Source organism: Sinocyclocheilus anshuiensis, unplaced genomic scaffold (assembly GCF_001515605.1).
Source record: "Sinocyclocheilus anshuiensis isolate Anshui unplaced genomic scaffold, SAMN03320099.WGS_v1.1 scaffold1582, whole genome shotgun sequence".
NCBI lineage: Eukaryota > Metazoa > Chordata > Actinopteri > Cypriniformes > Cyprinidae > Sinocyclocheilus > Sinocyclocheilus anshuiensis.
The window spans coordinates 125,079-152,423 of record NW_015542419.1 but is presented as its reverse complement, the minus strand read 5'-3'; the positions used below and the strand labels follow the sequence as shown (position 1 = coordinate 152,423).

General features: G+C 37.6%; 1 protein-coding gene, 6 long non-coding RNA genes and 1 pseudogene across 10 annotated transcripts; 3 read left to right on the top strand and 5 right to left on the bottom strand.

Annotated features, from left to right (window-relative positions):
• Positions 1-136: 136 nt before the first annotated feature.
• LOC107693484 (uncharacterized) lies at positions 137-2,354 on the bottom strand. The gene is made up of 2 exons (XR_001634753.1): positions 2,315-2,354; positions 137-178 (listed from the first exon to the last, which is right to left on the bottom strand). It is a non-coding gene; the product is annotated as an uncharacterized LOC107693484 (long non-coding RNA).
• A 457-nt stretch (positions 2,355-2,811) lies between these two features.
• On the bottom strand, positions 2,812-3,617 carry LOC107693480 (uncharacterized). Its single transcript, XR_001634750.1, has 3 exons — positions 3,539-3,617; positions 3,133-3,286; positions 2,812-3,009 (listed from the first exon to the last, which is right to left on the bottom strand). It is a non-coding gene; the product is annotated as an uncharacterized LOC107693480 (long non-coding RNA).
• Positions 3,618-5,007: 1,390 nt separating this feature from the next.
• On the bottom strand, positions 5,008-5,774 carry LOC107693482 (uncharacterized). Its single transcript, XR_001634752.1, has 3 exons — positions 5,704-5,774; positions 5,498-5,564; positions 5,008-5,147 (listed from the first exon to the last, which is right to left on the bottom strand). It is a non-coding gene; the product is annotated as an uncharacterized LOC107693482 (long non-coding RNA).
• A 748-nt stretch (positions 5,775-6,522) lies between these two features.
• Positions 6,523-8,300, bottom strand: LOC107693479 (uncharacterized). 4 transcript variants are annotated; one of them, XR_001634749.1, is made up of 4 exons: positions 8,115-8,300; positions 7,896-7,972; positions 6,799-6,893; positions 6,555-6,654 (listed from the first exon to the last, which is right to left on the bottom strand). It is a non-coding gene; the product is annotated as an uncharacterized LOC107693479 (long non-coding RNA). The 4 variants fall into 4 exon arrangements; XR_001634747.1 differs by lacking the exons at positions 6,555-6,654; positions 6,799-6,893 and adding an exon at positions 6,523-6,546; XR_001634748.1 differs by lacking the exon at positions 6,555-6,654 and having other exon boundaries at positions 6,743-6,893.
• A 4,258-nt stretch (positions 8,301-12,558) lies between these two features.
• LOC107693481 (uncharacterized) lies at positions 12,559-14,539 on the bottom strand. Its single transcript, XR_001634751.1, has 3 exons — positions 14,328-14,539; positions 14,136-14,230; positions 12,559-12,834 (listed from the first exon to the last, which is right to left on the bottom strand). It is a non-coding gene; the product is annotated as an uncharacterized LOC107693481 (long non-coding RNA).
• A 2,926-nt stretch (positions 14,540-17,465) lies between these two features.
• Positions 17,466-18,912, top strand: LOC107693491 (kelch-like protein 8). Its single transcript, XM_016492896.1, has 3 exons — positions 17,466-17,536; positions 17,936-18,124; positions 18,201-18,912. Exons 2-3 carry the CDS (start codon positions 17,957-17,959, stop codon positions 18,843-18,845), a joined length of 813 nt encoding a protein of 270 aa, XP_016348382.1. The 5' UTR covers positions 17,466-17,536; positions 17,936-17,956; the 3' UTR covers positions 18,846-18,912.
• On the top strand, positions 17,901-19,941 carry LOC107693492 (uncharacterized). The gene is made up of 3 exons (XR_001634756.1): positions 17,901-17,911; positions 19,599-19,608; positions 19,872-19,941. It is a non-coding gene; the product is annotated as an uncharacterized LOC107693492 (long non-coding RNA).
• A 126-nt stretch (positions 19,942-20,067) lies between these two features.
• Positions 20,068-27,345, top strand: part of LOC107693477 (macrophage mannose receptor 1-like) — a 30,077-nt pseudogene continuing 22,799 nt past the window's right edge.

Genomic DNA, 27,345 nt, shown 5'->3' with positions numbered 1-27,345 from the left:
CTTAAAAAAAAAAAAAAAAAAAAAAAAAAAAAAAACTACCTAGGTTATGTTAACTAACATTAACTCGCAACAGCCTTGTTTAGTTTACTTGAATTCTTAACATACCTTTATCTTGCCGTTTTCTCTTCCTCTTTTTATTCTCTGAACCAGGAGGTCCTTTGACAGTTTTGCTGCAATGCTGCTGCCTCTTCCATAATCAGTCTGACTGTGCTTGCATCCAGCTGCAGCCTGTTAGTATAATATTTCCCTTTGATTTAATATTGCGTTTTTGCATAATTACCATCAACCATTTGTCCATTAACAATACAATTTTTTTTTAAAGTGCTCTTGGGGGCCCCAAGCAGCTGCTTAGTTTTTTGGTTCTGCTCCTCATCAAATACACAAAATTGGTTAATCAGAGGCTGGTGGGGAACATGGCTCAACCAAGAAAAGAAAACTATATGCACAAATTTAGACAAGCCAAAGCAGACATTCAAGCGGTTGACAATTTCCTGAAGAAAGCTCTCCACATTCCCAGAGATCAAATGAGGCGAGAAGAACTCATCACGGACAACTTCAGCACTCATCTAGGTAAGTCTCAATCCTAATAAGTTCTTCTCGCCTCATTTGATCTCTGGGAATGTGGAGAGCTTTCTTCAGGAAAAGGTTAGGGTTAGGGTTAGGGATTATAGAAACCAAAGGTTAGGGTTAGGTTTAGGGTTAGGGTTAGGGTTAGGGATTACAGACCCAGAAGCCAGAACAAAGTCCAACTCCGGTTATGCACTGTCCTTCAACTTCAACTGACCGCTTCCGGCCTTGTTTCGATTAGGCCTCGTATCCAAAAGCAGTCCACTTTTTGTATGAATCAGTGTTCTTCATAAGGAATAATCCAGGGGACAAACAGCAATGTGCCTAGAAAGCATTAACATTAGTGTAGTCAAGGAACTACAATACGGTTGGTTTAAAAGGGGTTATGTATCAATACTCGAAACCACGATCAGCAATGCAGCGATTGGCTGGCGGCAGGACAGCAATGTAACCTTTATAAGCAAACAGCCACGTGAACAAAACTACAAAAATGTTATAATAGATAAGTGAATCGTGCATGTTTTTTTTTTTGTTTTGTTTTTTTTAAACATGATTCCCAATTTTTATATTCACGATTTCTTTGTACAGGCTTTACATTTTTATTTCAATGTTGTAATTAACAATTCATGTAATTTTATCTTTGAAGCAGATTTGTTATGTGACAGCCTTAGTTTCTTAAGGGTCAATATCAAGTTATCTGCGTCTCCTGCACTTCATCAAGCCACGTACTCCCATAGTAGCGGTCATCACTTAAATTAATGCACGACTCTTATTAACTGTATAGCATGCGTGTACGACTCGAATACAATTATAAAGTAATTATCAAGAACAAATCTTTCAATGAGTAAAACTGTGTCCATAGTATTATAGATTACACCTTATATTATTTTAAAATTAATTTTAAAATTATTATAATTTTAAAATTGTTCCCGGATTAGTGGGGTACTTTTGTAATAAAGTAGCAGTGGCTGGGATAGACTTTCAATATCTATTTCCATTTAAAAAGATGCCATCTAATCCGGTTTACATTAAATAAGCCTGTTCGCAAGCAGGTTTAAGCTTACGGACATGTTGCTATGACAGCAAGTCCAGGATGACCTTCGAAGAACCAAATAATCCAAGATCATGCCAAATCGTCAACAATCAAATCCAGCTAACAGAGTTAGCGACATACAAAGAACAGGCCCCAGGGATCAATTAGTTAAGTTCACTTAAACATTCTCCACATTTCCAATGGAAAGTGAAAATGTAGCTAAAAGAGCTTGGAACTCTCCAGAATTCATCTGAATAAACCTCATTTTAAAGTCAACTATAAGCTGACTGCCATCAAGGTACAGAATAAGAGCACATTTAGCTCCTCCAAGATGCCCAGCTGACAATATGGCAGATGAAGCTTCATAAGGAGTTATTTGCATTGCCCTTCCTGGTTATAATGTGGGCTCTGGGACAAACTGCAGATGTGTCAGCATGTCCTGTAGTAGAATTCAGTTCTGTCAAGCCAAAGGTGAGCAGAGAGTGGTTTCAGCTTCAGGGCTATGACGGTGCAAGACAGCAGTAAAAACAAAGATATGGGTGATGTGCACAGAACAGTACATAAAAATAAAAAAAAGCAGAGTTCTGTACACTAAACAGGTGAAAGCTCTTGGTTCTTTAAACTCAAAATACAAAGCCCATGGTTACAATCTAAAACTGACATTTTGAAAGAGTCAAACAAAGCTCATGTTGAGTGCAAGCTGTAATTTCTTACCTTCAGATGTCAACCAGATACAGCTGGGCTTGGATTAAAGCGCTTTTATTTCCATCAGGGCTTCTTGGGGGAGAAAAAAAAATAAATAGATTTTTACAATAAGGGAAACCGTGATGCATAATACAATAAAATCACGAAGTAAAATTCGATTACAAAACCAAATAACAGTCAATCACTACACCAGAGCAACTTGAAATGCAACAGAAAATGCATCTTGATGGGTTGCAGTTGGTAGCAATGATCCAAATGAACCATTCTGCCTTCATTTTCAAGTAACGTAGTACGGAACCATCTGAGGTCGAACAAGACTAGGAGGACTTGGAGTTGTGAAAAGAGACTTACCCAGGGAAAGGGACTCAAGTCGTCAATGGGCGGTCAAGATAGGATAGCAGCATGCTGATCTCAGTTGTTGCATTTTTGAATTTACAGCCAAAGACACCCACAAAAAAAATAAAAAATAAAAAAATAAATAAAAAACAGCAACAAGAACAAATTGAACAGCTGACGTTTGCCCATACAATAACTGAAATTCAAGACCTCAATCACTAAAACTACATGGACTTCCCATCGTCTCACATGCCTGCATTTGTAGCACACATACTCACTGTCCACAATGGCTGTGCTTTAGATAATTTAGGTGATTGAGGAGTGTAGAAGTCTGCCAGAGCACAGAGGGAGTTGTCTCATCTCCATGTCTCAGTCAAAAACAAATGTTACGCTTTGAGTGGAAAGGTGAAGTCAGCGTTAACAGCCAACTTATACTTCTGCATTTGGTAAATAGGGATGTATTGAAGTCACATGTCGAGAACAACATTCACCCTCATTGAAGAACTTAAACCGGTTCAAGGAGATCTTCAGAAAGAAAACACTTCTTCCAAAGCAAGACTAGTTGACAAAAGAGACTTTACCTTGGTCCAAGGCTCAAGCATACCATTTGAGAGCAAGAGGCTGGGGGATGTTGCATTAGTTGACCTGTTGGTGCAGGGACTGATATAGTCAAGGAAGAAAATGTAAATGGAGAAGCGACCAATACTTACAATATCTCAGTAGGTGGTTAAATTGCATAGAACTTGCCAACTGCCACCAAGTCAAAAGAGTTGACCGCATCAAGAAACAAATTTTGGCATGATTAGGAAGTCATGGCATGATACTTAACCTGCCCAGCTGAGGCTCCCTCAGTATGGGAGAAAGGTCCATAGAGGGCTAATACAGTTCCAGTGTTACCTGGAAACCAATATTTGTCAAAGCCTGAATGTTGCATTGTCACTGACTGGCAGAGATGAAAAGCAGGAATGATGACAGCTTTGTTGCTGGCTGCCCTACATAGTCAGTCCAAAACAGTGTGAAAGGCTGTGGTTGAGTACCAAGACAGCATAGATATCAGAGAAAGAATTTGTCTACAGAAGCATTTAGACTTTTCAATAAACAGGAAATTACAGAAACAGACAAAAGTGGGGTTAAAAGTCGCTTTAGAGACACTTTAACTTTAAATATGAAAAAGCATGCACAAGGTGCCACTGACCATCCATACCTGGAAACCAATATTTGTCAAAGCCTGAATGTTGCATTGTCACTGACTGGCAGAGAAGAAAAGCAGGAATGATGACAGCTTTGTTGCTGGCTGCCCTATATAATCAGTCCAAAACAGTGTGAAAGGCCTCGCAGAAGAAACCCAGAAAATGCCTATCGCTGCAGCTGAATAAACAGAAGATTCAACTGCTTTCATTGATTCAACGGGACTAATAAACACACGACTATGGCAATGTACGGTTTATCTGAGTTCTTATTATAATTTTCATTAAAATAAAGTACATTTATAATGCAATGCCTTTATCACTGCTTAAATACTATGAAATGTTGCATACCTTATTCTGTGTAAGAAGCCACATCATCTCACAGGAGGATTTATTTAAAACACTCGACTGACATTATGAAGCGAGTTTGGAGTAAAAATGTTATTAAATGTGGTATTTTCACATGCTTTCAGATGGAGCAGCATTTACTTCACAGAGCCGTAGTTCACCGAGAAGCTATGCAAACAGCGGTCATTATCGTGAACGATTTCAGAATTGCGCAATAAAATTGTCTGCGATTTTTTTTTTGCCGTAACTTGTCAGTGAACTACGGCTACGTGTAGTAAATTCTGCTCCATCTGAAAGCACGTGATGATGATTTCCTGCTAATTACGGAACCGGCTTTACTAACAAAATGCGCATGACAATCGCATTCGATTAATCGTGCAGCCCTATGTAGCATTGTGTCTTTACGCCATCTGAAAGCCCGTGATGATAATTTTCTGCTGATTACAGAACCGGCATTACTATCAAAATGCGCATGACAATCGCATTCGATTAATCGTGCAGCCCTACATACTACCATGTCCTTTCAGCTTAAAAGGGAGGGAGAAAGAGATCACCTCAAACACTTGATGCATTCCAGATATAGTGGTGGCAGCACAGACAAAGCAGTTTAATATCGATAGATGTCAGTATAGGGTCTAAAACTATGGTCACATCAGTAATAAGATGCAAGAGTCATGCTGATGCTTAGAGAAAAATAAAATTATTTTACTTGATAAAGGCACCATAAGACATGTGAACCCAAAGGGCCAATAGGTATAAGCCACAAAATTGTAATAACAGCAAGACACTTGAACAAGTTAACAGCAACAATCACTTTAGAACTGCCTACACGCTACAAATCAATTTCACCTTTTGGTGCATGGTTCCTCAGAAATTCAGATCTAATATCACAAATGCCGAAATGTTTAACCTCACCAAATGCCACAGTGACGTAAACGGTTTCTTATACAATGCCCAGGAAAGTGTAGGATCTGAAAGAGCAAAAACCAGAGCGGATTGTGAAACCCAAGACGTTCATACACGGTCAAGCATTAAGCTCTGCATTTGAGCTTTAAAAGTCTTACCACTCATTGTATAGTCATAGCCCACATTACAATAAAGAAATGTTTGCCACTGTCATGGCTCTTCTAAAATGATTCCTTAAAGTCACAATTTGTCTGTACATAAAACAAACAAAGTTCAGGAAGCAGAGGAAATTAACCAAAAAATAAATAAATAAAAAAAATTTAAAAAACACTTAAGTGACTATACCACAGATGAAGAGGACAAAAAAACATGCATGAAGAAAAAAGGCAAATAAGATATAGGCTAAGCTTCTCACCTGATGGCATTTCTCTTGATGCAGTTCAGCTGTCACATTCAATCAGCTTCACATGCTTTCAACAGGACTGTTAACAAACCAAAAAACAACTGACTGGCTCATAAAATTTATTACTGGATATAGGTTCTCATTTATTTAAAAAAAATAAATAAATACACAAGGTATATAAATCACATAACAAATGAATGTGGAAGAAAAGATCTTACCTTTCAATGATTAAAGCAGGTATACTTTCAAGCATGGCAATCACTTTCAGCATCCTTACACCACAAATGCCATCTCATACTGACAAATGTGGCCCATAGCTAGTGGGCATTTATAGTGATGGGCAAAACCATTGACAGTCACGCAAGATAACAAATTAAATTCATCAAAAACTAAACTACATAACTAATCAACAAATTATTTATCAGTCGTGTATTCCATCATTGGTAAGGCGTTCAAATTTTAAAACAAACAATCCCCTTCATCCTCTGCACTTGGTTTCTCCCACCTCCCTGTTTAAATCTAGATTAAAGACACATCTCTTTAGCCAAGCATTCACATAATGTATCTCATAACCCTGTACTTCAGTTACATCTGATCAAATGCACATTAACATTCTTTTGCTTGGGTTGAACACATACTTTTTTGCTTAGTTGGAACAGCAGCTACGCTAATTTTTCTCTATTTCCTTCTCGGTTTCTGCCACGGGATTGGCATCATGTGGTAACTAGGAATCACACGAGCTTCAGTCTGGATCCAGCCCTTACAAAGACCTGAGATGACCTAACACCTGAGAAGAGATGATGCCAACCCCTCAGACAACATACAAAACTACCAAATTTTGCTATAAGTTTGATCGCAACATATAGTCATTGCTGTTAAAAATGTTCACCATCTGTTTGATTACATGTCATTAACTAACTGCTTGATTTTACCGTACATTTCTGCCATATGGACATCAACTTGAGATAGTCACCACTGATAAAATATTACTAAATATAATGTAGAAACTTTAATTTTCTGTAAAGCTGCTTTGCAAGCTGGAGGGTGTTGCATTAGTTGACCTGTTGGTGCAGGGACCGATATGGTCAAGGAAGAAAATTTAAATGGAGAAGCGACCAATACTTACAATATCATCTCAGTAGGTGGTTAAATTGCATAGAACTTGCCAACTGCCACCAAGTCAAAAGAGTTGACCGCATCAAGAAAGGCATTTTGGCATGATTAGGAAGTCATAGCATGATACTTACCCTGCCCAGCTGAGTGAGCAGTATGGGAGAAAGGTCCATAGAGGGCTAATACAGTTTCAGTGTTACCTGGAAACCAATATTTGTCAAAGCCTGAATGTTGCATTGTCACTGACTGGCAGAGATGAAAAGCAGGAATGATGACAGCTTTGTTGCTGGCTGCCCTACATAGTCAGTCCAAAACCGTGTGAAAGGCTGTGGTTGAGTACCAAGACAGCATAGATATCAGAGAAAGCATGTCTACAGAAGCATTTAGACTCTTCAATAAACAGGAAATTAAAGAAACAGACAAAAGTGGGGTTAAAAGTCACTTTAGAGACACTAACTTTCTCTATAAATATGAAAAAGCATACACAAGGTGCCACTGACCATCCATGCTACCATGTCCTTTCAGCTTAAAAGGGAACTCAAACACTTGATACATTCCAGATATAGTGGTGGCAGCACAGACGAAGCAGTTTAATATCGATAGATGTCAGTATAGGTTTTAAAACTATGGTCACATCAGTAATAAGATGCAAGTCATGCTGATACTTAGAGAAAAATAAAATAGTTTCTTGATAAAGGCACCATAAGACATGTGAACCCAGAGGGCCATTGATGTACAACAGCTATAAGCCACAAAATTGTAACAACAGCAAGACACTTGAACAAGTTAACAGCAACAATCACTTTAGAACTGCCTACACGCTACAAATCAATTTCACCTTTTGGTGCATGGTTCCTCAGAAATTCAGATCAAATATCACAAATACCGAAATGTTTAACCTCACCAAATGCCATAGTGAAGTAAACGGTTTCTTATACAATGCCCAGGAAAGTGTAGGATCTGGAAGAGCAAAAACCAGAACAGATTATGTGAAACCCAAGACGTTCATACACAGTCAAGCATTAAGCTCTGCATTTGAGCTTTAAAAGTCTTACCACTCATTGTATAGTCATAGCCCACATTACAATAAAGAAATGTTTGCCACGGTCATAGCTCTTCTAAAATAATTATTCCTTAAAGTCACAGTTTGTCTGTACATAAAACAAACACCAAGCTCAGGAAGCAGAGGAAATTCTTAGTAAAAAAAAAAAAAACACTTAAGCGAATATACCAGATGAAGAGGAAAATACCATGCATGAAGAAAAAAGCCAAATAAGACATAGGCTAAGCTTCTCACCTGATGGCATTTCTCTTGATGCAGTTCAGCGGTCATATTCAATCAGCTTCACATGCTTTCTTCCACCTTCAACAAGACTGTTAACAAACCAAAAAACAACTACTGATTGGCTCATATCATTTATTACTGGATATAGGTTCTCATTTATTTAAAAAAAATAAATAAATACACAAGGTATATAAATCACATAACAAATGAATGTGGAAGAAAAGATCTTACCTTTCAATGATTAAAGCAGGTATACTTTCAAGCATGGCAATCTCTTTCAGCATCCTTACACCACAACTGCCATCTCATACTGACAAATCTGGCCCATAGCTAGTGGGCATTTATAGTGATGGGCAAAACCATTGACAGTCACGCAAGCTAACAGAAATTAAATTCATCACAAACTAAACTATATAACTATAATCAACAAATTATTTATTAGTCATGTGTTCAAATTCAATCATTGGTAAAGCATTCAAATTTTAAAATAACAAACAATCCCCTTCATCCTCTGCACTTGGTTTCTCCCACCTCCCATAATGCACCACAGCACAGATATTCCAGACATTGCATTCACATAATGTATCTCATAACCCTGTACTTCAGTTACAATGCACATTAAGCACATTAACATTCTTTTGCTTGGGTTGAACACATACTTTTTTGCTTAGTTGGAACAGCAATTTTTCTCTTTTTTCTCTATTTCCTTCTCGGTTTCTGCCACGGGATTGGCATCATGTGGTAACTAGGAATCACACGAGCTTCAGTCTGGATCCAGCCCTTACAAAGACCTGAGATGACCGAACACCTGAGAAGAGATGATGCCAACCCCTCAGACAACATACAAAACTACCAAATTTTGCTATAAGTTTGATCGCAACATATAGTCATTGCTGTTAAAAATGTTCACCAGATTACATATTACATGTCATTAACTAACTGCTTGATTTTACCGTACATTTCTGCCATATGGACATCAATAGTCACCACTCACCACTGATAAAATATTACTAAATATAATGTAGAAACTTTAATTTTCTGTAAAGCTGCTTTGCAACGATTTGCATCGTGAAAAACGTTTAAAAAAAGACATTGCAGCAGTGCCTATGGTTTTTCATCTGGGATTATATTTTGCTGTTTTTATTTAAAGGGGGGGGGGGGGGATAAGAAATTATAGAAATTAATACTTTTTAGCAAGGATTCTTTAAATGGATCAAAAGTGAAGATAAAAGACATTTATAAATGTTACAAAAGATATGTTACAAAGCAGATAAATGCTGTTCTTCTGAACATACTATTCATCAAAGAAACCCGAAAAAAATTTGGTTGCACTTTACTTGAAGGGGTGTGCATAAGACTGGAATATGAAGGTTTTTTTATGCATGTTTATGACAACTGTCATTAAGTGTCATTCACTCAGTTATGTAATTTTTAATGCAAAGATGACATTGTTTGAGATGTCTTTGTTATGGGCTATGGTTAGGGGTAGGTTAGGTCAAATAATGTCATATTTGCATTAAAAATGACATAACTGAGCGAATGACACTTAATGACAGTTGTCATAAACATGCATAAAACCTCCTTCATATTCATGACATGTGTCATGTCATAATTATGAAGGTACCATGTCAGTCTTACGCACACCCCTTCAAGTAAAGTGTTACCAAATTTTACTCCGCTGTTTAACAATAATAATTATAAATGTTTTTGAGCAGCAAATCAGCATATTAGAATGATTTCTGAAGGATCATGTGACACTGAAGACTGGAGTAATGATGCTAAAAATTCAGCTTTGAAAATCACAGGAATAAAATTACATTTTATAATATATTTAAATAGAAAACAGTTATTTTAAATAGTACAAATATTTCTAAATGTTACCGTTTTTGCTGTACTTTGGATCAAATAAATGCAGGCTTGGTGAGCAGAAGAGACTTTAAAAATTACAAATCTTACCGTTTAAAAACTTTTGACTGGTAATGTAGCCTATACATATGTCACCATGTTTGCTCGGTCTTTGTCCGATCATTGCGTTGCTCACATCCATATGTTTTCTCGTGCAATTTCTGCTGTCTCTCGTTTTCCTGCGTTCCAGTTTCCTGCCACTGTTTTGGATATTGCACCCACGATGTCTTGACTCTTCTGTTGTTTATTTGTTTGTTCCTAATAAACGGTTGAACTGCACTTACAAGTGAATCTCAAGTTATTTTGTGAGATAGTTGAATATATTCTAAATAAACAAATATATAAATTTATTTTGTCCTCACATTCTTTCTTGTAACTCTTCCCTCTGTCACACACCTGACTGAAAGGCTCATTATGGGGGCCTTTGTCTTCTCAGATGTGAATCACACTATTATTCATGATCATTCACGCCTCCTCGCATACAGGCTTTCTAGACAAAAAGTGACTTAGAATCAATATATTGTTTTCTGCGAATGAGTGAACAGGATAATTTTCACATTATTTTAAAGCAAAAGCTCTAGGCTACAAGATCCAGTTCTCAAAAGTCTTGAACAAATGTTCTGTATGCGTTTTATGGCCTTATTCAAGCGATTTAATTTTTAGTTTTTCACTAACCACGCATAAACATTGTTTTCTCAAAAACACAATCATGTACATACATGCTGCTCACATATTATTGTAGCCCAGTTAGTGCCGATTATGGTGTTATCAAACTTTAGCCATTTACAGGTTTATAAGCAACTGAAAAAAGCACAAATGTCAGGGCATGTCAAAACTTCTCCAGGCCCCCAAAACACCCTCAGACCCCAGGGGGTTAACAACCACAACCTTCTTAAATATTTGAGACCAGTATGTTTATCCAAAGCACCATGACCAACTATCCCTATAACCAGGGCCGGATTATTTATTTGTTTACTCCAACTGCCCTAACCCAGCAAAACATTTATAGGGGAATGTGTGGGCCAGATGGACTGGAATTTAGCACCAGTCCAACCCTGATGATTTTCCTCTTCCAGGGCCAGAAAGAAGACCTTCTAATAATAAAACTTTTTAACGTAAACTCCTTAAGGGAGCTGTATATGCTCAAGTTGTTGCTGCTTCTGGAAACCAGTTTGCTTTTTCTTCATATATCTGGTGTTATTGTATTTATTCTTTTAATGTGTTGTAGCCTGGAATATTTAGTGTGCATACTCATTGTATCTCTGCGTTGGAGATTTGATTTTTAAAACACAAACGAATTATTCCTGTGGTAGAAAACGTTGTGCGTTACCAACATAGGCTACTATTAAGGGGGGCCCTTGGGTTTGCTATAGCCCCAGGGCCCTGTGTGTTCTTAATCCGGGCTTGCCTATAACTATACGGAGTTCGGGGCGCCCCGTCTAACTGATCTGAGCTCAACCACATCGGATCAGCTCCTGCAGGTCACCAACTCCCTGTTCTGCTCCTCAGTCACAACCTTTAATCAAACAAAACTACGTATATATTGAATGTTGGTATTTCATCAAAGCAGCTGAACCAGTAATGAGACCAATATGCCCAAGGTTTCAAATATTGTACGGGTCTTAGGTTAGTCTCATCCTGTGGGAAGCTGCTGATTCTCCAGTCCAGTCTTTAGTTCATGTAATAGAGCCATTTAAGGTCAAATGAGTACAGGAGAGCTTGAATTCTGTAGCATGAGACTTACAGATAAACATTGCAGTGATGAATGACAATCTTCCATCAAGGTAGAAGAATCACAACATCCCGCTCAAACGCCTCCAACTTGCCTAAAGACAAAAAAATAACAAATAAATTTAAAAAAAACTCTAAATACAATTCAATAGTTATGGAACAGAAAAGTACATTTTAAAGAATTACTGAAAAGCACACAAGTTGAAGATGAAGAGGAGAGGCTGTGTTGCTATGTCCTCTGCTGGAATCCAGATTTAAACAGACTCTAACTTGACAGACAACTGTGGCGACAGAAGTCGTCCACTTATGTCAGAAGCAGATTGACATTAAGAACAGAGAAAGGCATAAAATTAGACATACATGCCTTGTCTGTCCTTGTGCAGGTACTAATATAGTTTAAGTGCATCAAATAGGACAGTCCAGCACTATTAAACTGTTACAGACAAATACAGCATTTAAAAAGCAAGTTTAGCCTTTAAAAACAGTGTAAATATAAATGGAAAAAAAAAACGAAAAAAAAAAAACACTATAATAAGATTTCAAACTAACAAAGCAGCATCACTTAGGGACTTAGACAGCAGATTACACAGTAAGTAAGTAAGTAAGTAAATAAGTAAATAAGTAAAGTAAAGTAAATAAATAAATATCATAGAACTTACCTTGTTCAAATGATTCTAACACTGAAACCGACATGAGTCTGTGTAAGCACTTTTAAACCGTTACACTGAATAACTAAATGTCCATGATCAACCATCCTAAAGCGCTTTAGTGTGACACTGCTATAGTCTCTTGTCTCGATGTCTGGGGCGCCCCATCTATCTGATATCGGAGCTCAAGCTGCAGGTAACTGACTCCATCCTCTACCTAGCATTGCTTTGATCAGAGACTGCAATGGAGGATCACACTATCCAACACAAGGCTTTCTGGGAATATGGCTCAAACCAGTAAACGGACCAATATACACAAGGTGTAAATATATATATATAAAATAAATAAATAAAAACAACTCACCTCAGCAGCTGTTGATTTTCCCGTGAAATAACTGTACTGACATGGTCAAGTCTTCACTGGAACAAAGCAATCAATTAAAAACTGCATTTGTTACTAATGTATCAAGAGGTGCAAAAGGAAAATGGAAAGCGGTTTCATGTAAATCAGAACCATCTTTAAGTTGAAGTCTGCCATTTAAATTGAATTGACAATAGATGACCATGGAATTCTGTAGCATGTGACTCATCAAGATGGACATTGGTGGGCTTCCAACAAAGAGAGAAAAACAGCAGCACATTGAGCTCCTTCAGTACATCCAGATTACCTGGCGGACAATTACAAATAAGGCATTAGTGTTTGCAGTTGCATATACATTAGAACGGTTTCTCACATACGGAGTTAAATATTACTAAGAAAACCATTTCCTCTACACATCCTAATTTTAAATTACTTTTAAAGAACTGATTTTGTCAAGACAGCAAAGCGATCCGCTGTTCAAAACCAGGTCTCAGTCAAGCTCAACATGAATAGAGTGACTATAGCTGTAATGAAGTCAGATTTGGGACTCTGGAATTGTCAGACATCTGTAAAACCAGAGAAAGGGAGTAGTGCAAAAGGACATGGGTTACTAGAACAGGTGTAGAGAAGAGCAATAATTGGAGGAGAAAACACCAATGCATGGTCTGCAACCTTGCGGAATAGACCGTCTCCATGAGTAAGAGAGTGCAGCACTGTAAACTCAAAGCACACTATATGTGACAAGTAGAGCACTTAAAATGACAAGTGTCACAGTATAAATCCATATTTAAATTAAAAAATACATGTAAAAAAAATAAAAAAAGAAAAAAAGAAAAGAAAACTAAGAAAAAAGCAAGATGCACAGTGGAAAGTCTATGTAAACATACTGGTCACAAATCAGACAATAGATCAACCATCCCTAAAAACCCTGTAGTGTGCACACTGCTAACTGGATCTCTGCGGTTTAATTCTTCCTAGCACTCAGTTTGGGGCGCCCCATTTATCTGATATCTGAGCTCAAGAAAGAGCGTATTTGCCCCTGCACAATGTAGTAAATATTGAAAGGGTGGCAGATGGTCAAATACAAGGAGAACTTAAATGGAAAACTGTGCTGATTTATTGGAAAGAGCTCCTTTGGGATGGTTTAACCCTAAACAATACACACACTAATGGGATAAAAATATAAGAACTACACTTACAGAGAGAAAAAAAATTAATTTAAAAAAAATTTACTTTTCTGCAATGGAACCATTACTCAATTTGCATCAAAATACATTTGCCATCTTTGTTCAGTCACCTGACAATTTGGACAGATTAATTGAAGGCATGACAACCTTTCAAACGCTGTATTAGCCCTGTATCCACAAATTTAACATTCAGAATCAGCACTGTTCAAAATAAAGCTAATATGCAATTACCAATAGTTCAAAGTGCAAAATAATTCAGTTCTCCAATAATGATATTGTATTATAAAAGGTATTATAAAAGGTATTATAAAAAGGTATTATAAAAAAAAATGAGCAGCTCAAATTCAACTCATTAATTCTAGAAATCTATGGAATAAAGCCTGTGCGAGCTTTGTGTGAGATATGTTTGAAAGTTACTCACCAATTTCCAGTCATAATGAAGCATCTGAAAGACCGCAGAATCACAATTCGTGTATGAAAAGCACCAAGTTTACTCAGAATATGGCAGCATCGAGTCTAACCAGAAAGAGCAAAAAAATAATAAATACCAGCGATGAAAACTAAAGCAGCACAAGCATAAAAAAAATATATATAAACATACATATACATATACAAACACATGCTGAAACTGCAGTCATTTTCCCGAGGCAGTTTTCCCGCCTCCAGCACCGATTGATAGTCAAACTCTCTATTCACTTTCTATTGGCTATCTTTGTAAATGCTAATATATTAAAGCACAAAAAGACAAACAAAGAACAAGGGAAAAACTAAACAAAATGAAACAAGATTTCTTAATCGTAAAAACACTTCAGCTCTCCAACTTCCATCTCAGACCGACAAGCTTCAACTGCTGGCTATTTATACCCACGAGCACAACCATTGACAAGCAACCAGGAATTACATATTCCAATTAACAAGACTTAAGTCATACATGCATTTTGTACCTAACTTAATCAACAACATTATTATTTCACAGCAATGTAAACATATTTCTTCACTGTAAGACTTTTTGATTTTCAAACAACAAACAATCCCCATCATCCTCCAAATGTGGTTTCTCCCATCTCCCATGATGCACCACAGCACAGATATAAAACTTCCTTCCTGTCACCATCAGGTTTTTCAACTGCCTTCAAACTGATTCAGCAATTCAATCAAAAAAGGCTTTGAATGTCGCTAGTGATGGGAAATCGAGGCTTTCTGAACCGTTTGAGGCTGTCTTGAAATTGTGCCGAAAAACGGTTCATTACTCGAAGGGGGGGCCCCCCCCCCCCCTTCATAAAAAATAAATTCATAAATAAAATAAAATAAAACTTTATATACATACGTATGATGCCATTTTTTTTTTTGTCTTGTCCTCGTTATCGTTGAGAAAACCTAATACTAAGATAAAAGATGATTTTACTATGATCAGTGAATTAGGTGACCAACAGGAAACACCCCTAACGTGTTGCGCTTTAGGACTGTCATGGACAGCTGACTCTGTGTGGTGGTCAGTTCACAGCAGTGACAGAAGTTAATCTTTTCCAGCAAGTTTAAAATGATTTTTACCCTTTATGGGTATTTTTGCCTTTGTAAAGCCATTTTTTTTTCTAGAAGTGTGTCTTATATTTAATCAATAAAGTCAATTATAATAATAAGACATTTGGGGCAGTTACCAAACAAATAAAATCATTATAAACAAAATTCATGCAATGCAGAGGAAACACAGAAGCTGCATCTGAAGTGGCATTAGATGCACACACTGCTTAATGCAAGGCATGAATGCTCTATCCTGCAGTTACAAATGCGTAAATAATGTTTTGTTATTTTAATCTTAAAACGTTGAATACTGATATTTGAAATTATTTTTAAAAATTATATAAAAAGGATGCATACACTGTTTAATGCAAGGCATGAATGCTCTAACCTGCAGTTACAAATGCGTAAATAATGTTTTGTTATTTTAATCTTAAAACGTTGAATACTGATATTTGAAATTATTTTTAAAAATATATAAAAAGGTACTTTAAATGTGAAATTAAAACCGCCAGTAGGTGGCAGCAAGTCACTGTTAATAAGTGAGTCACTGCGATTGAACCGAATCATTTAAAAGGTGGATTCATTCAGGAACTAAACACTGTCATGTTTTTCAGAGATGCAAAACAGTGCTGTGGCTTTGTTTGGAACCATTTGTGTTGGCGAAATAGAGCAAAAAATAGACAATGTGGTGTCTAAAACGTAATTCTCTTAATATTAACTTCTTGATTATTGAACTGTTGTATAAAATAAAAAAAGTGAACGGAAAGAAAGAAATCGGATGTTTGTCAGTACTGATCTGTACATTAGGTCTTAAAGTGACAGCACTATTTTACTTGCTGCTGTCTGTCATCATTAATCTGAAAAGAAACAGAGAAAACTGCTCTTGGCTGAAGAAGTTGTTGCTTAAGTAAGAATCATCTATTTAATTCATACAGTGAACATTATTCAGTGTTTTATTTTTTTATTTTTTTGCACTTTATTTATTAATTTTTCAAACATGTTTTAACAAAAAAAAATCAAACAATTACATAATTATGTATTTTCTTTCCCCACCCCGTTCCACAACCCTGAATTAACAGAAAGTAGAAAAATAATAGATAAATAACCAAACAACCAAATAATTATATGAATAAAGTGAGTGCTTAGTATACAAAATAGCAAGATACATTTCAATACTTTGTTATAGTGCTTTATTTTTTGATTATTAAATTTCTAGATGGCTAGTGTTAAATAGACTTACTATACCGGAAAAAATTAAAGGTGACATATTATGTCCCTTTTTACAATATGTAATATAAGTCTCTGGTGTTCCCAGAATGTGTCTGTGAAGTTTCAGCTCAAAATACCCCACAGATCATTTATTATATCATTTTGAAAAAGGCTATTTTGAGTAGAAGCAGAAACACGCTGTTTTTCAGATCTGTGTGGCAGCAGCAATATACAGTAAATAAATCAATAAATGCACTGCTCTGTTGTCTCCTCTGAGGCTGGGACTCTAAACAGTGTTCTGTGCTCGTCTGTGCAGCCAAACACAGAACAGTTAGCAGACTTTGCTCAAACTTTCTCCATGGCATTAGAACTAATACACCGCTGTCGCTTGCGAAATCAAATGAAGGTGCCGTGGGTGGAAATTTACAGATTAAGGGGCGGTGATATTATAATGAGATCCCTTTGCCACGTCACCAAGGGAGCGAAATCAGACGCGCTCGTTTTCTCAGACGCTTGCAGAAAAAGACTTCCCAAAACAAAGTTACTGGGTTAATCTTTTTCACGTTTTCTTGGTTGGTAGATGCACCGGGACCTGATTATAGCACTTAACACCTGGAAAACTCAGATTTTCATGATATGTCATCTTTAAAGCAGTTCACAATATAAGATTCATTTCTTTTGTATCTTATATTGTATTTTTCCTATTGTTTGTCATTTCCACCTTTTATCATATTATTTAATAAATAAGATAACATAAAATACAAATATATTGTTATATATATTGTTTTTGTGAAATATAATTAGCCTACTCCTATCCAAATTTGTCATATCACGCATCCTCTATTTGGGAAGAATACATATAGCTTATGACAGCTATATTTATTCATTAACTGTTAATAATCGTTTGAAATAGACTGCTTGTTTATTTTATATGTCTGCGATCTCCCCGAGCTGTCTGGGGAACACGTGACAGAGTCAAAGCGTTTCATTGGTTTGGACTACAAAGTCCAGAGTTCATAGCGCCTCAGAAGGCGGAAGTGTCGTCGATCCGTCTGTAGTGGGTTGTGGACGTGCGGCTGTTGAAAATGCGGTAAAACATCGACAACAACATCAAATTCACACATGTAATTGAGTTTTGTTTTATTTTGTTGAATTGCGAACAGTCAGTAAGGTTCATCTCTGATATTTCCTGCTCGTGAATCCGTCCCGTTTGTTGTGTTGACGTTTTAGCTCATGCTGTCATGTTTGAACAACCAAAACAATTACACATAATTTATAGTAACGTTACAGAAAACAAACAGTGTTAAAATAAATAGGTCTTTAATGCAGACAGCGAACAGCATGTCAATCATGGGATTTAACCGTCTTCTCGTTTGAGATGTATTTTGTTCTATTTGAGTATTATGTGTTCAGAGTCTGCTCTATACCGCTCTATACTCAGATTGCCTTACTCTTGAGTGTGTGTGCGTGTGTGTGTGTGCAGGTGTCGGCGTCGGCGTGTGTGAGCGAGACATGGTGCCAGAACATGGTAAGCAGCAGAAACGCTCGCCGCAGCCATCTAATAGCAAGGGCGACGCGGACGGATCGTATGTGTTTGAGGCTAAAGAGGCCTGGAAGGATTTCCACAACTCCCTCAGACAGTTTTACGAGAACGGAGAGCTGTGTGACGTCACTCTGAAGGTATCTGACGCAGTGAATATAGTCACACAGCAGCTTCTTCTGTTTCTAATTCTCTCCCTTATGTTTTTCACTCAAGGTCGGAAACAGACTGATACCATGTCACAAACTGGTTCTGGCCTGCGTGGTGCCATACTTTCGTGCCATGTTCCTCTCAGATATGGCCGAGGCCAAACAGGACTTGATTGAGATACGAGATTTCGACGCCGATGCCATCCAGGACCTGGTGTGTTTCGCGTACTCCTCGCGGCTGACGCTGACGGTGGATAACGTTCAGCCGCTGCTGTACGCGGCGTGTATCCTGCAGGTGGAGCTGATCGCTCGGGCCTGCTGTGAATACATGAAAGCTCACTTCCATCCCTCCAACTGTCTGGCCGTCCGCACCTTCGCAGAGAGTCACAACAGGGTGGACCTGATGGACATGGCTGACCGCTACGCCTGCGAGCATTTCAGAGAAGTGGTGGAGTGTGAGGACTTCATCTGCGTCTCGCCGCAGCACCTCAAGACGCTGCTGGCCTCCGGTGACCTGAACATTCAGTCTGAGACTCAAGTGTACAACGCCGCCGTCAAATGGCTCAAAGCCAACCTGAAGCACCATGACGTCTGGCTGGATCAGATCATGTCTCAGGTTAGCTGCTCAGGGCTGGGATGGAAAGTTTGTTGGGGATCATTTTTACACGCACTTTTTAGTATCCTAATTAGAAAGAGCTTTTTTGCCAGGTAGCCTATGTTTACACATACGAGGAATTTGTTTGGGTGACAGAAGCTTCCACAGCATAAGCAGAATGACAGTGACAAGACACAGAAACATGAAAAATCAATTAAAGACGTAATCAAACAGACGATGAACACTATTAACAGCAATTATTATATGATAATTATAATATTATATGATATGATGCAATCAAACTTATAGCAAATGTGGTAGTTCTGTATGTTGTTTCAGGGTTGGCATCATCTGAGGTCCTCTGAGGGGTTGGCATCATCTCTTCTCATTAAGGGCCTTATAGGTAAGTAATAATATTTTGTAACTGATATGGAACTTAATAGGTAGCCAGTGCAGAGACTGTCAAATTGGGGTAATATGATCATATTTTCTTGACGTGGTAAGGACTCTAGCCGCTGCATTTTGGACTACCTCTAGCTTGTTTATTGAAGATGCATGACAACCACCTAGCAGTGCATTACAATAGTCCAGTCTAGAGGTCATGAATGCATGAACTAGCTTTTCTGCATCAGAAACAGGTAACATGTTTCGTAACTTGGCAATGTTTCTAAGATGGAAGAATGCTGTTTTTGTAACATGGGAAATATGATTTTCAAAAGACAAGTTGCTCTCTAATATAACACCCAGATTTTTGACTGTAGAGGAAGTAACCGTACATCCGTCTAGTTGCAAATTGTAATCCAAGAGATTCTGTGTACTGTCTTTTGGTCCAATAAGTAATATCTCTGTCTTATCCGAATTTAATAGGAGAACATTATTGGTCATCCAATCTTTTACATTTTTAACACGCTCTGTTAGCTTAGATAATTTAGAAGTTTCATCTGGTCTTGTTGAGATATATAGTTGAGAATCATCAGCATAACAGTGGAAACTAATCCCGTATTTTCTAACAGCATAAGCAGAATGACAGTGACAAGACACAGATAATAGAAAGAATAAAAATGGAATATGTAAATAGGAAATAACAATATACAATAAATAAATAAATGTATAAATAGTGTTGTGTGCATGTTTACTGTCAAGTTAAGTGTTCATGAGCTGGATTGCCTGAGGGAAGAGACTGTTCTTATGCCTGGCCGCTCTGGTGCTCAGTGCTCCGACCGGATCGCAGCAGTTCAGAGAAGAAGTGTTCTGGGTGTGAGGGGTCCAGAATGGTTTTACCAGCCCTTTTATTCACTCTGGATGAGAGTGGGGAGGCTCTTGTAGTAAGTACGAGAACATGACCTCTCATGTGAGGAAATTTGCCTGATGAAATATCCTGCCAGGTTCTGCTTGGTCCTAGGCACCAAAACACATTTGCCATGAAGTCCTGGCTGGACTTGTGGAAACATGGTCAAGTTCTGAAGTACGCTGTAGGATCCAGGTTCAATTTGTGGCCAGAGGTGGCGCTGTACAAATCCAACATCACATTTCAGAAACGGGCTTGGATCCTTTTAAGCTCTTGTTGTCAGCAAATGTATTAAAAGGCTGTTCTGATGGGCTTTTCTCACACAGGTGCGTCTTCCTCTGCTGCCGGTGGATTTCCTCACAGCCACTGTTGCTAAAGAGGAGATGATCAAGGCCAATTTGAGCTGCAGAGACCTTCTGGACGAAGCTCGGAATTATCATCTGCATCTTAGTAACAAGAGCGTTCCTGACTTTGAGTATTCGATCCGTACGACTCCCCGCAAGCACACCGCAGGTCAGCAGATACAGCCGTGATTGCTCTTGCACTCTTGTGTTCTTCTGCTGTCTTTAACTGAGCTCTCCGACAGGTGTGTTGTTCTGCGTCGGGGGACGGGGCGGATCCGGGGACCCCTTCCGCAGTATCGAGTGTTACTCCATCAGTAAAAACAGCTGGTTCTTCGGCCCTGAAATGAACAGCAGACGCAGACACGTGGGAGTGATTTCAGTAGCAGGTGAGAAAGAGATATGAAAAGCAAATAAAACAATGATTTAAGGAGAATTACATAAGGGTTAAAAAATAGAGATCGACCGATATATCGATTTACCGATATTTTTCCCGATATTTAAGCATTTTACAATAATCGGATATCGGTTTTGTAATATCGGATTCACCGATAAACACCGATAAACGCCGCCATCTTGTGGATGTTTTGAGAATTGCGCGCAGGATCGCCATTGCACCACGGCGTCTTGAGGGGAGAGGAGACAACAACAACGGCGTGCACAGGTACTTGATTTACTGTAGTTAGTAAACTTTATTTAACATAACAGCCATTAATGCACAAATTAGATGTATTACATAAATGCCTGATATGCAGTTTATGCAGCTTGGCTCGAAGAAATAGAGACAAACTCATGGAGTCACGTAAAATAATCCGTCAAGTCCTGTCCATGTGGAAATAAAAGTGCTGAATTTAATTCGCTCTCTGTTGTCTATGCTGCTCACCGTCTCATGAAGGCGGAGCTAAGATAATCCGTCAAGTCCTCTCCCAATAAAGACGTAACTTTGCATTAATTAAATAATACAGCCATGAATGAGCGCATGTTGGAAATAAAAGCGCTGAATTTAATTCTCTGTCTGTTGTCTATGCTCATCATTAGTCTCGTGAAGCCGCTTTCATATTGCTGTTCACTCAGCGGGTTGATGCTCAGGAAATGCTCCAGCACGGCCACAGCATGTAACTTTTAACAAGATTCACTTGTTTAAAACATCCTAAATTGTATTAACATTGTAACACAGTTCGTAGTTTGGGAAGAAGGAGGCGGGAACCGGCGAACGCTCAAAGAAAACTTTAATAATAAAATAAACACAAACTAGCGCGACAGCCCCTCGCGGACGACTGTCGCGCACAAACAGAACCAAAACACAAAATAAAGTTTTGCACTGTCGTCCTTATTTCAGTATTCCAGAGAATATTATTCTGTGAATTAACATTATCCAGTGAATTATTCTTCACTCTTTAGCCTATTAAACAGCTTATAAACCTACTAAAACTGTAGTTTAAAATGAAGTTGATATGACTCCTTTCCTTTATTTATTTTCTCCATTTGAAAACATTATACCTTCTACATTTATTTTGCTTATTGTTAATATTAGTGTTGCTGCTGATGCTTTAAATAAAATGTTTTTTTATTTTAATATGAAGATTAAATTTAACATGAAAGACTGGTAATTTGCAACACTTTTTTTTTAAATTTTTTTTTTTAAGATGACTGAAAGGAGGAAAAACCAAAGTGAAGCATGGACTTACTTCACTCAGTCATTTATTTACTTTATAACAGTAAATAAATATCGGTTCTGCATATCGGTTATCGGGCACATAAACACGCAAATAATTGGGATTGGTATCGGTTATAAAATATCAATATCGGTCGATCACTAGTTAAAAAACACTTTTACTTTACTAGTGTTTTAAAGTAGGGATGCACTGATACCACTTTTTCCAGAACTAGGCCAATACCGAGTACCAATATCTGTATTTTCATTGCATTTGTAATTTAAAAAAAATATTGGTTAAAGAATCCAAAAGAATATGTTAAAAATTTGTTGACTTAGTTCATTTAGCAAACAAATATTTCCTTCAGTTATTTTCACACTTAATTATGCCCATTAAAATGTTTTTTACAAGTTTTTGTTACTTTCACTGTTAATTTCTTTTTGCTCTATGGTACATCATCTTTAATTTGATAGCATTAGAGCTGCTCCATTGCAGCGGCTCAGTACTGTAATCACAAGACGTTTTGCTGTAATAATGCAAGGAACGACTCGTTATATATAAATCTTGTTCTATGAAGAACATATTTTGAGGAATATGTCACGTTTTTTTTCATCTGAAACATGCTGCGACTTATATTCGAAAGTGACTCATATAATGCAAAACACTCATGAAGCAAGCTAAACATGCGCAACACCGCACATATTTGTACTGCTGCAGAATGAGAGAGACGCGTAAAGCCTAGCGCATTTCACACAGACTGCTAATTCAACTTTCACCATAAAGTCGAAACACTTATAACAGGCATTTGAAAACGCATGTCTACCGTCTTCCCAAATTTGTAACGAGGATTGTTCATCACTGTTAATAAAAGCTAGATGTTGAGACTTCAATATCACTGTGTTGTTTAATTGTTTTATTACAGTGAATAAATAAGACCTCTTTTCTTTAAACATGTTGTTTCAATTGATATCAATTAATATTAATGAGAGTGAACTAGTACAATATAAGAGTTTTACAAATAATACAGAACAAATATGGTCTATTCCTATAGACTAAACTCAAGAAAATATCAGGGTGTTGATTTTTGTCAACAGCGAACATCCCTAACCCAATTCTGGTTAAATAATTAATACTGTTAGAAAATGGATCAAATTGTGTTTTATTAGATTTTTAGTTAGTGTGGGACAAAGTAGTACGCAAGTAAAAGCTACAGTGAATACTGAAACCTCCTGCTTACAATAAATGACTCAAACATAATTCAAGTTTTCAATTCAAGTTTATTTGTACAGCGCTCAAATTGATTTAAAGATAAAAATAGATGATAAAGAATTAACTTGACAGAGCTCAAACTCAAAACACACGGCAGCAACAAACAGGTAATAAAGCATACTAATAAAACTTCACATTCATCATTTTACAGGGAAAGTTTATGCTGTTGGAGGCCATGATGGCAACGAGCACCTCGGGAACATGGAGATGTTTGATCCACACACCAACAAGTGGATGATGAAAGCCTCCATGAGCACAAAACGGTATGACAAACAGCAAGCTTTCCTTGACCTGATGTTCTGCTCTAATACTTTCCATAGTTTATAGTTGTAATTCATTGTTGTTTCATTAATATTTATAGTTATAATTGAATTCTCATGGGATTAAAGAGTTATGTCCATGCACACGTCCAGCAAAATAAAGCTATTGTATGTATTGACACAGAAGACAGCTGAGCATGCAGACAGAATGAGAGGTTGTCCTGTGTTTGTGTTTGTCAGGAGGGGGATTGCGCTGGCTGCTCTCGGCGGACCCATCTACGCTATCGGTGGTCTGGATGATAACTCCTGCTTCAGTGATGTGGAGCGCTATGACATCGAGTCGGACCGCTGGAGTGCCGTGGCTCCTATGAACACACCCAGAGGAGGCGTGGGATCTGTGGCGCTCGGGGTACGAAAGGCCCACAGAGCCACTTACACATGATTCTACACTAGGACTGGCCATCAGATATTAGCGTTATCACTGCACTCTCTTTGCTGACGATATAAAATTAGGAAATATGCATATGGCAGTAATGTTAAAGGTTTGACTTTTAAAGACAATAAGCCAGTTTCACTCATTATGACAGCTGATAGATGCTGCTTTTAAACGCTTCCATGCGTTTGTGTGTGAGCGCTGTTTAGAACAGTGTTGAGGGCGTTACAGCCAATCACAGACATGTCTGCCGAGTGCCAAACTCAGTGACCAATCGGGGTTGAAGTTAGGCAGAATCCACTCAATACTGCTCAAAATGTTTTCGTTCAGCACACTTTTCCATTTTTATTTATACAGCTTTTTACAATACAAATTTCAAAGACTGTTTCTAAGAAGCGTCGCAGAATGTGTGTTTTCAGTGGAATAATCAAAGTAATCTGTTATTTGTGAGTGAAGCGTGTCAGAGGAATATCCATATGATGGAGTATACAGCGAAACCATATTACAGCTTATGTGGCTAGTTAACGTCGTGTTCACTTAAGTAGATAGAATGAGTCATCATGAGGTGTCATCAATAAAAAGAGAATAAACTGTGATCTACACACTGGTGAATCCTTATATTATAACTAACAATGTGTAAATAAAATTAATTGTGTAATATAGACAACGTTATTTTAACTGTATCGTCCAGCCCGATTGTACACAATATTCACCAGCCCAGACAAGCTTTCACTTCTATTGTATTCTTTTGTTTTGAGAGGGTAAATGACTTCTCTTCATGAGTGTCACGGGTTTGATCGTGTTGATCGGATGTCTTCTTCAGGGCTATGTGTACGCGGTCGGGGGGAATGACGGAGTTGCGTCGCTGTCCAGCGTGGAGCGCTTCGACCCTCATCTGAACAAATGGACAGATGTGCGAGAGATGGGGCAGCGGCGCGCTGGAAACGGTGTCAGCGAACTCAACGGATGCCTCTACGTTGTTGGTAACCATCAGAATTTGTTCATCTTCATAATTTTAGACTTCATGTGAAAACAGGCTCAGCTACGCTCTGCTGGAGTGATATCTGTGAGCTTCATGTGCTTGTGTTTGTCTGAAGGCGGGTTTGATGATAATTCTCCGCTGAGCTCAGTGGAGCGCTTCGACCCCAGGACCAATCACTGGGAGTATGTGGTGGAGTTGACCACGCCCAGGGGCGGAGTCGGAGTTGCCACGGTGATGGGGCGTGTCTTTGCAGTGGGGGGGCACAATGGAAACATCTACCTGAATACGGTGGAGGCCTTCGAGCCCCGGATGAACAGGTGAGATGTAAAGCTGGAGTGTTCCTGAAGAGGACTGTTTGTGATTTCTTTCAGATAGCATTCACTCCGAACACCTGCATTCAGCCGTGATGTGGCTCTGGATCAGGAGTCTGCTGTTGTGTTTATTGAATCAACTCTTTTGTGTACTACATGTCAAGAGAAGTTTATTATGTTTTTGCTCTAATTTTGTTAGTGGAAAGTGTTTTTTCTGTCTGTGAGATCACATGATCACTGTGTCTGATGTTTGTACTGATTTCTGCTGCCTGAACTGCTGAAAGTAATTTCTCTCTTAGACAATAAGAAATCTTCAGTAAACTAGACTAGTGCTCAGAATTGAAGTTCTTTCCTCTGAAAATCCATGACATGAGTTCAGTGAAGCGTTTCTGTGTTTGAAAGGCAGAATGACATCAGATACTTATAAATGCACAAGGTTAAAAATCACAATTTTGTGACTTCAGGACACAAAGAACGATCAAAAGAGATTGTTCTGTAGCCTGGTGTTTGTTTGCGTGCGTACAATCACAGACGTGATCAGGACAAAATGAGAGATTCATGAGACTCGTTTCTAACGTGACGAAATGATAGTGATTCTTCTGTTGTGAGCCACGTCTCATGTATGACTTCAGTAAGATAATAAGATCTGGTTCTAGGTTTAGATTTGTGCTGAACAGTCTAAAGCAAAGATGTGTGATCAAGGATTGTGCTTCTGTTCTGCTTTTCACTGCCAAACATGAACAGCAAGCCAAGAGAAGCTCAGAGATGCTTTTATATGTTGCTTTTGGCTATTACAAATGTAATGCTTTTCTGGCTTGATTTTATTGCGTTCGCTGTTTTACATGATTTAGATAAAAAATGAAAAATATGATTGCATTTTGAAACAGATCTGTTATACCACGAGGGAATACATTGAGATTTTTTTTTTTTTTTTTTTAATAGAAGGTCTTTGGTGTGTTTTCTTTTTCCAGTGTGACTTGAGTCTTATTTGAAAATGGCTTTGAAATCTGAATATGAAATATTTATTTTATGTAATGCATCTTTTTTCTTAGATTTGGAAAACAGTCTATATTGTTGCTTTTATTCAGCAATTATTGTTTGGACTCCAGTGACCTAAGATTATATTTGAGAACTGCTGTTGAAATGTTGATATTGTTGAAATGTGTTTTACATTATTCTGGTGTCACAGATGTTAACGTTGCATTCAGTGATGTGAAACAACAATAAATATATTCATAGAGCGATTTATTTAATATTTGTATAACTTTATTCTGTCCACAGATAGTTAGGTATCAATTGTAGCTGCATTTCTGTACCTGCTGATTTAAATGCAGTATGTTTGATAGATATTTATCTCAAACAAAAGTGACCTGTCTGAAGAGTGACACTTCTTAGCATATTTACCCATGTCTACATTTTAATGTTTGGCTCAATATTTGTGTATTTATTTCCTTCAGTCTTTGGAAAAAGTGGGTTAGTAATACATTTCATGCCATTTGTTTGAATGTGAATAGAATAATCTGACGTGTATATATTACAACAATCTGTCCTCAACAGTAAACCGATTATCTAACATCAACCCACGTGTGCAGTTTAATGGACAGCGTTGAGTAATTTGTATTTTAGTTTTGTATTTGCTGCATTTTTTATTGTTTACTGTCAACTCGGTAGCTATAAAAAAGGTTCAAAAGTAACTAGTAAATAAAGATTTTATTCAAAATATATTGTCCTAAAATATGTGCTGTCACAAGGGTTTTGAAACACACTCTTTGGACTGAAATTAGAATTTTATTAGAATGACAAAAGAAGCAGAATTAACTAGGGATGTAACGATTCACTCAAGTCACGATTCGATTCACGATTTTGATTTCACGATTCAATTCGATTCACGATTTTTTTTAACAAAATTAGATTTAAGACAAATTATAAATTAAATGTGTCCTTTTATTATTGCTTGGACAAAATGCTGCACGTTTCTTTGTGAAATTGAAATATAACACTATAATAATATACTAATATAGCACTTATAGCATATTATTACTCATTTGTTGGTTTTGATTGCTTCTATTGTCCTCATT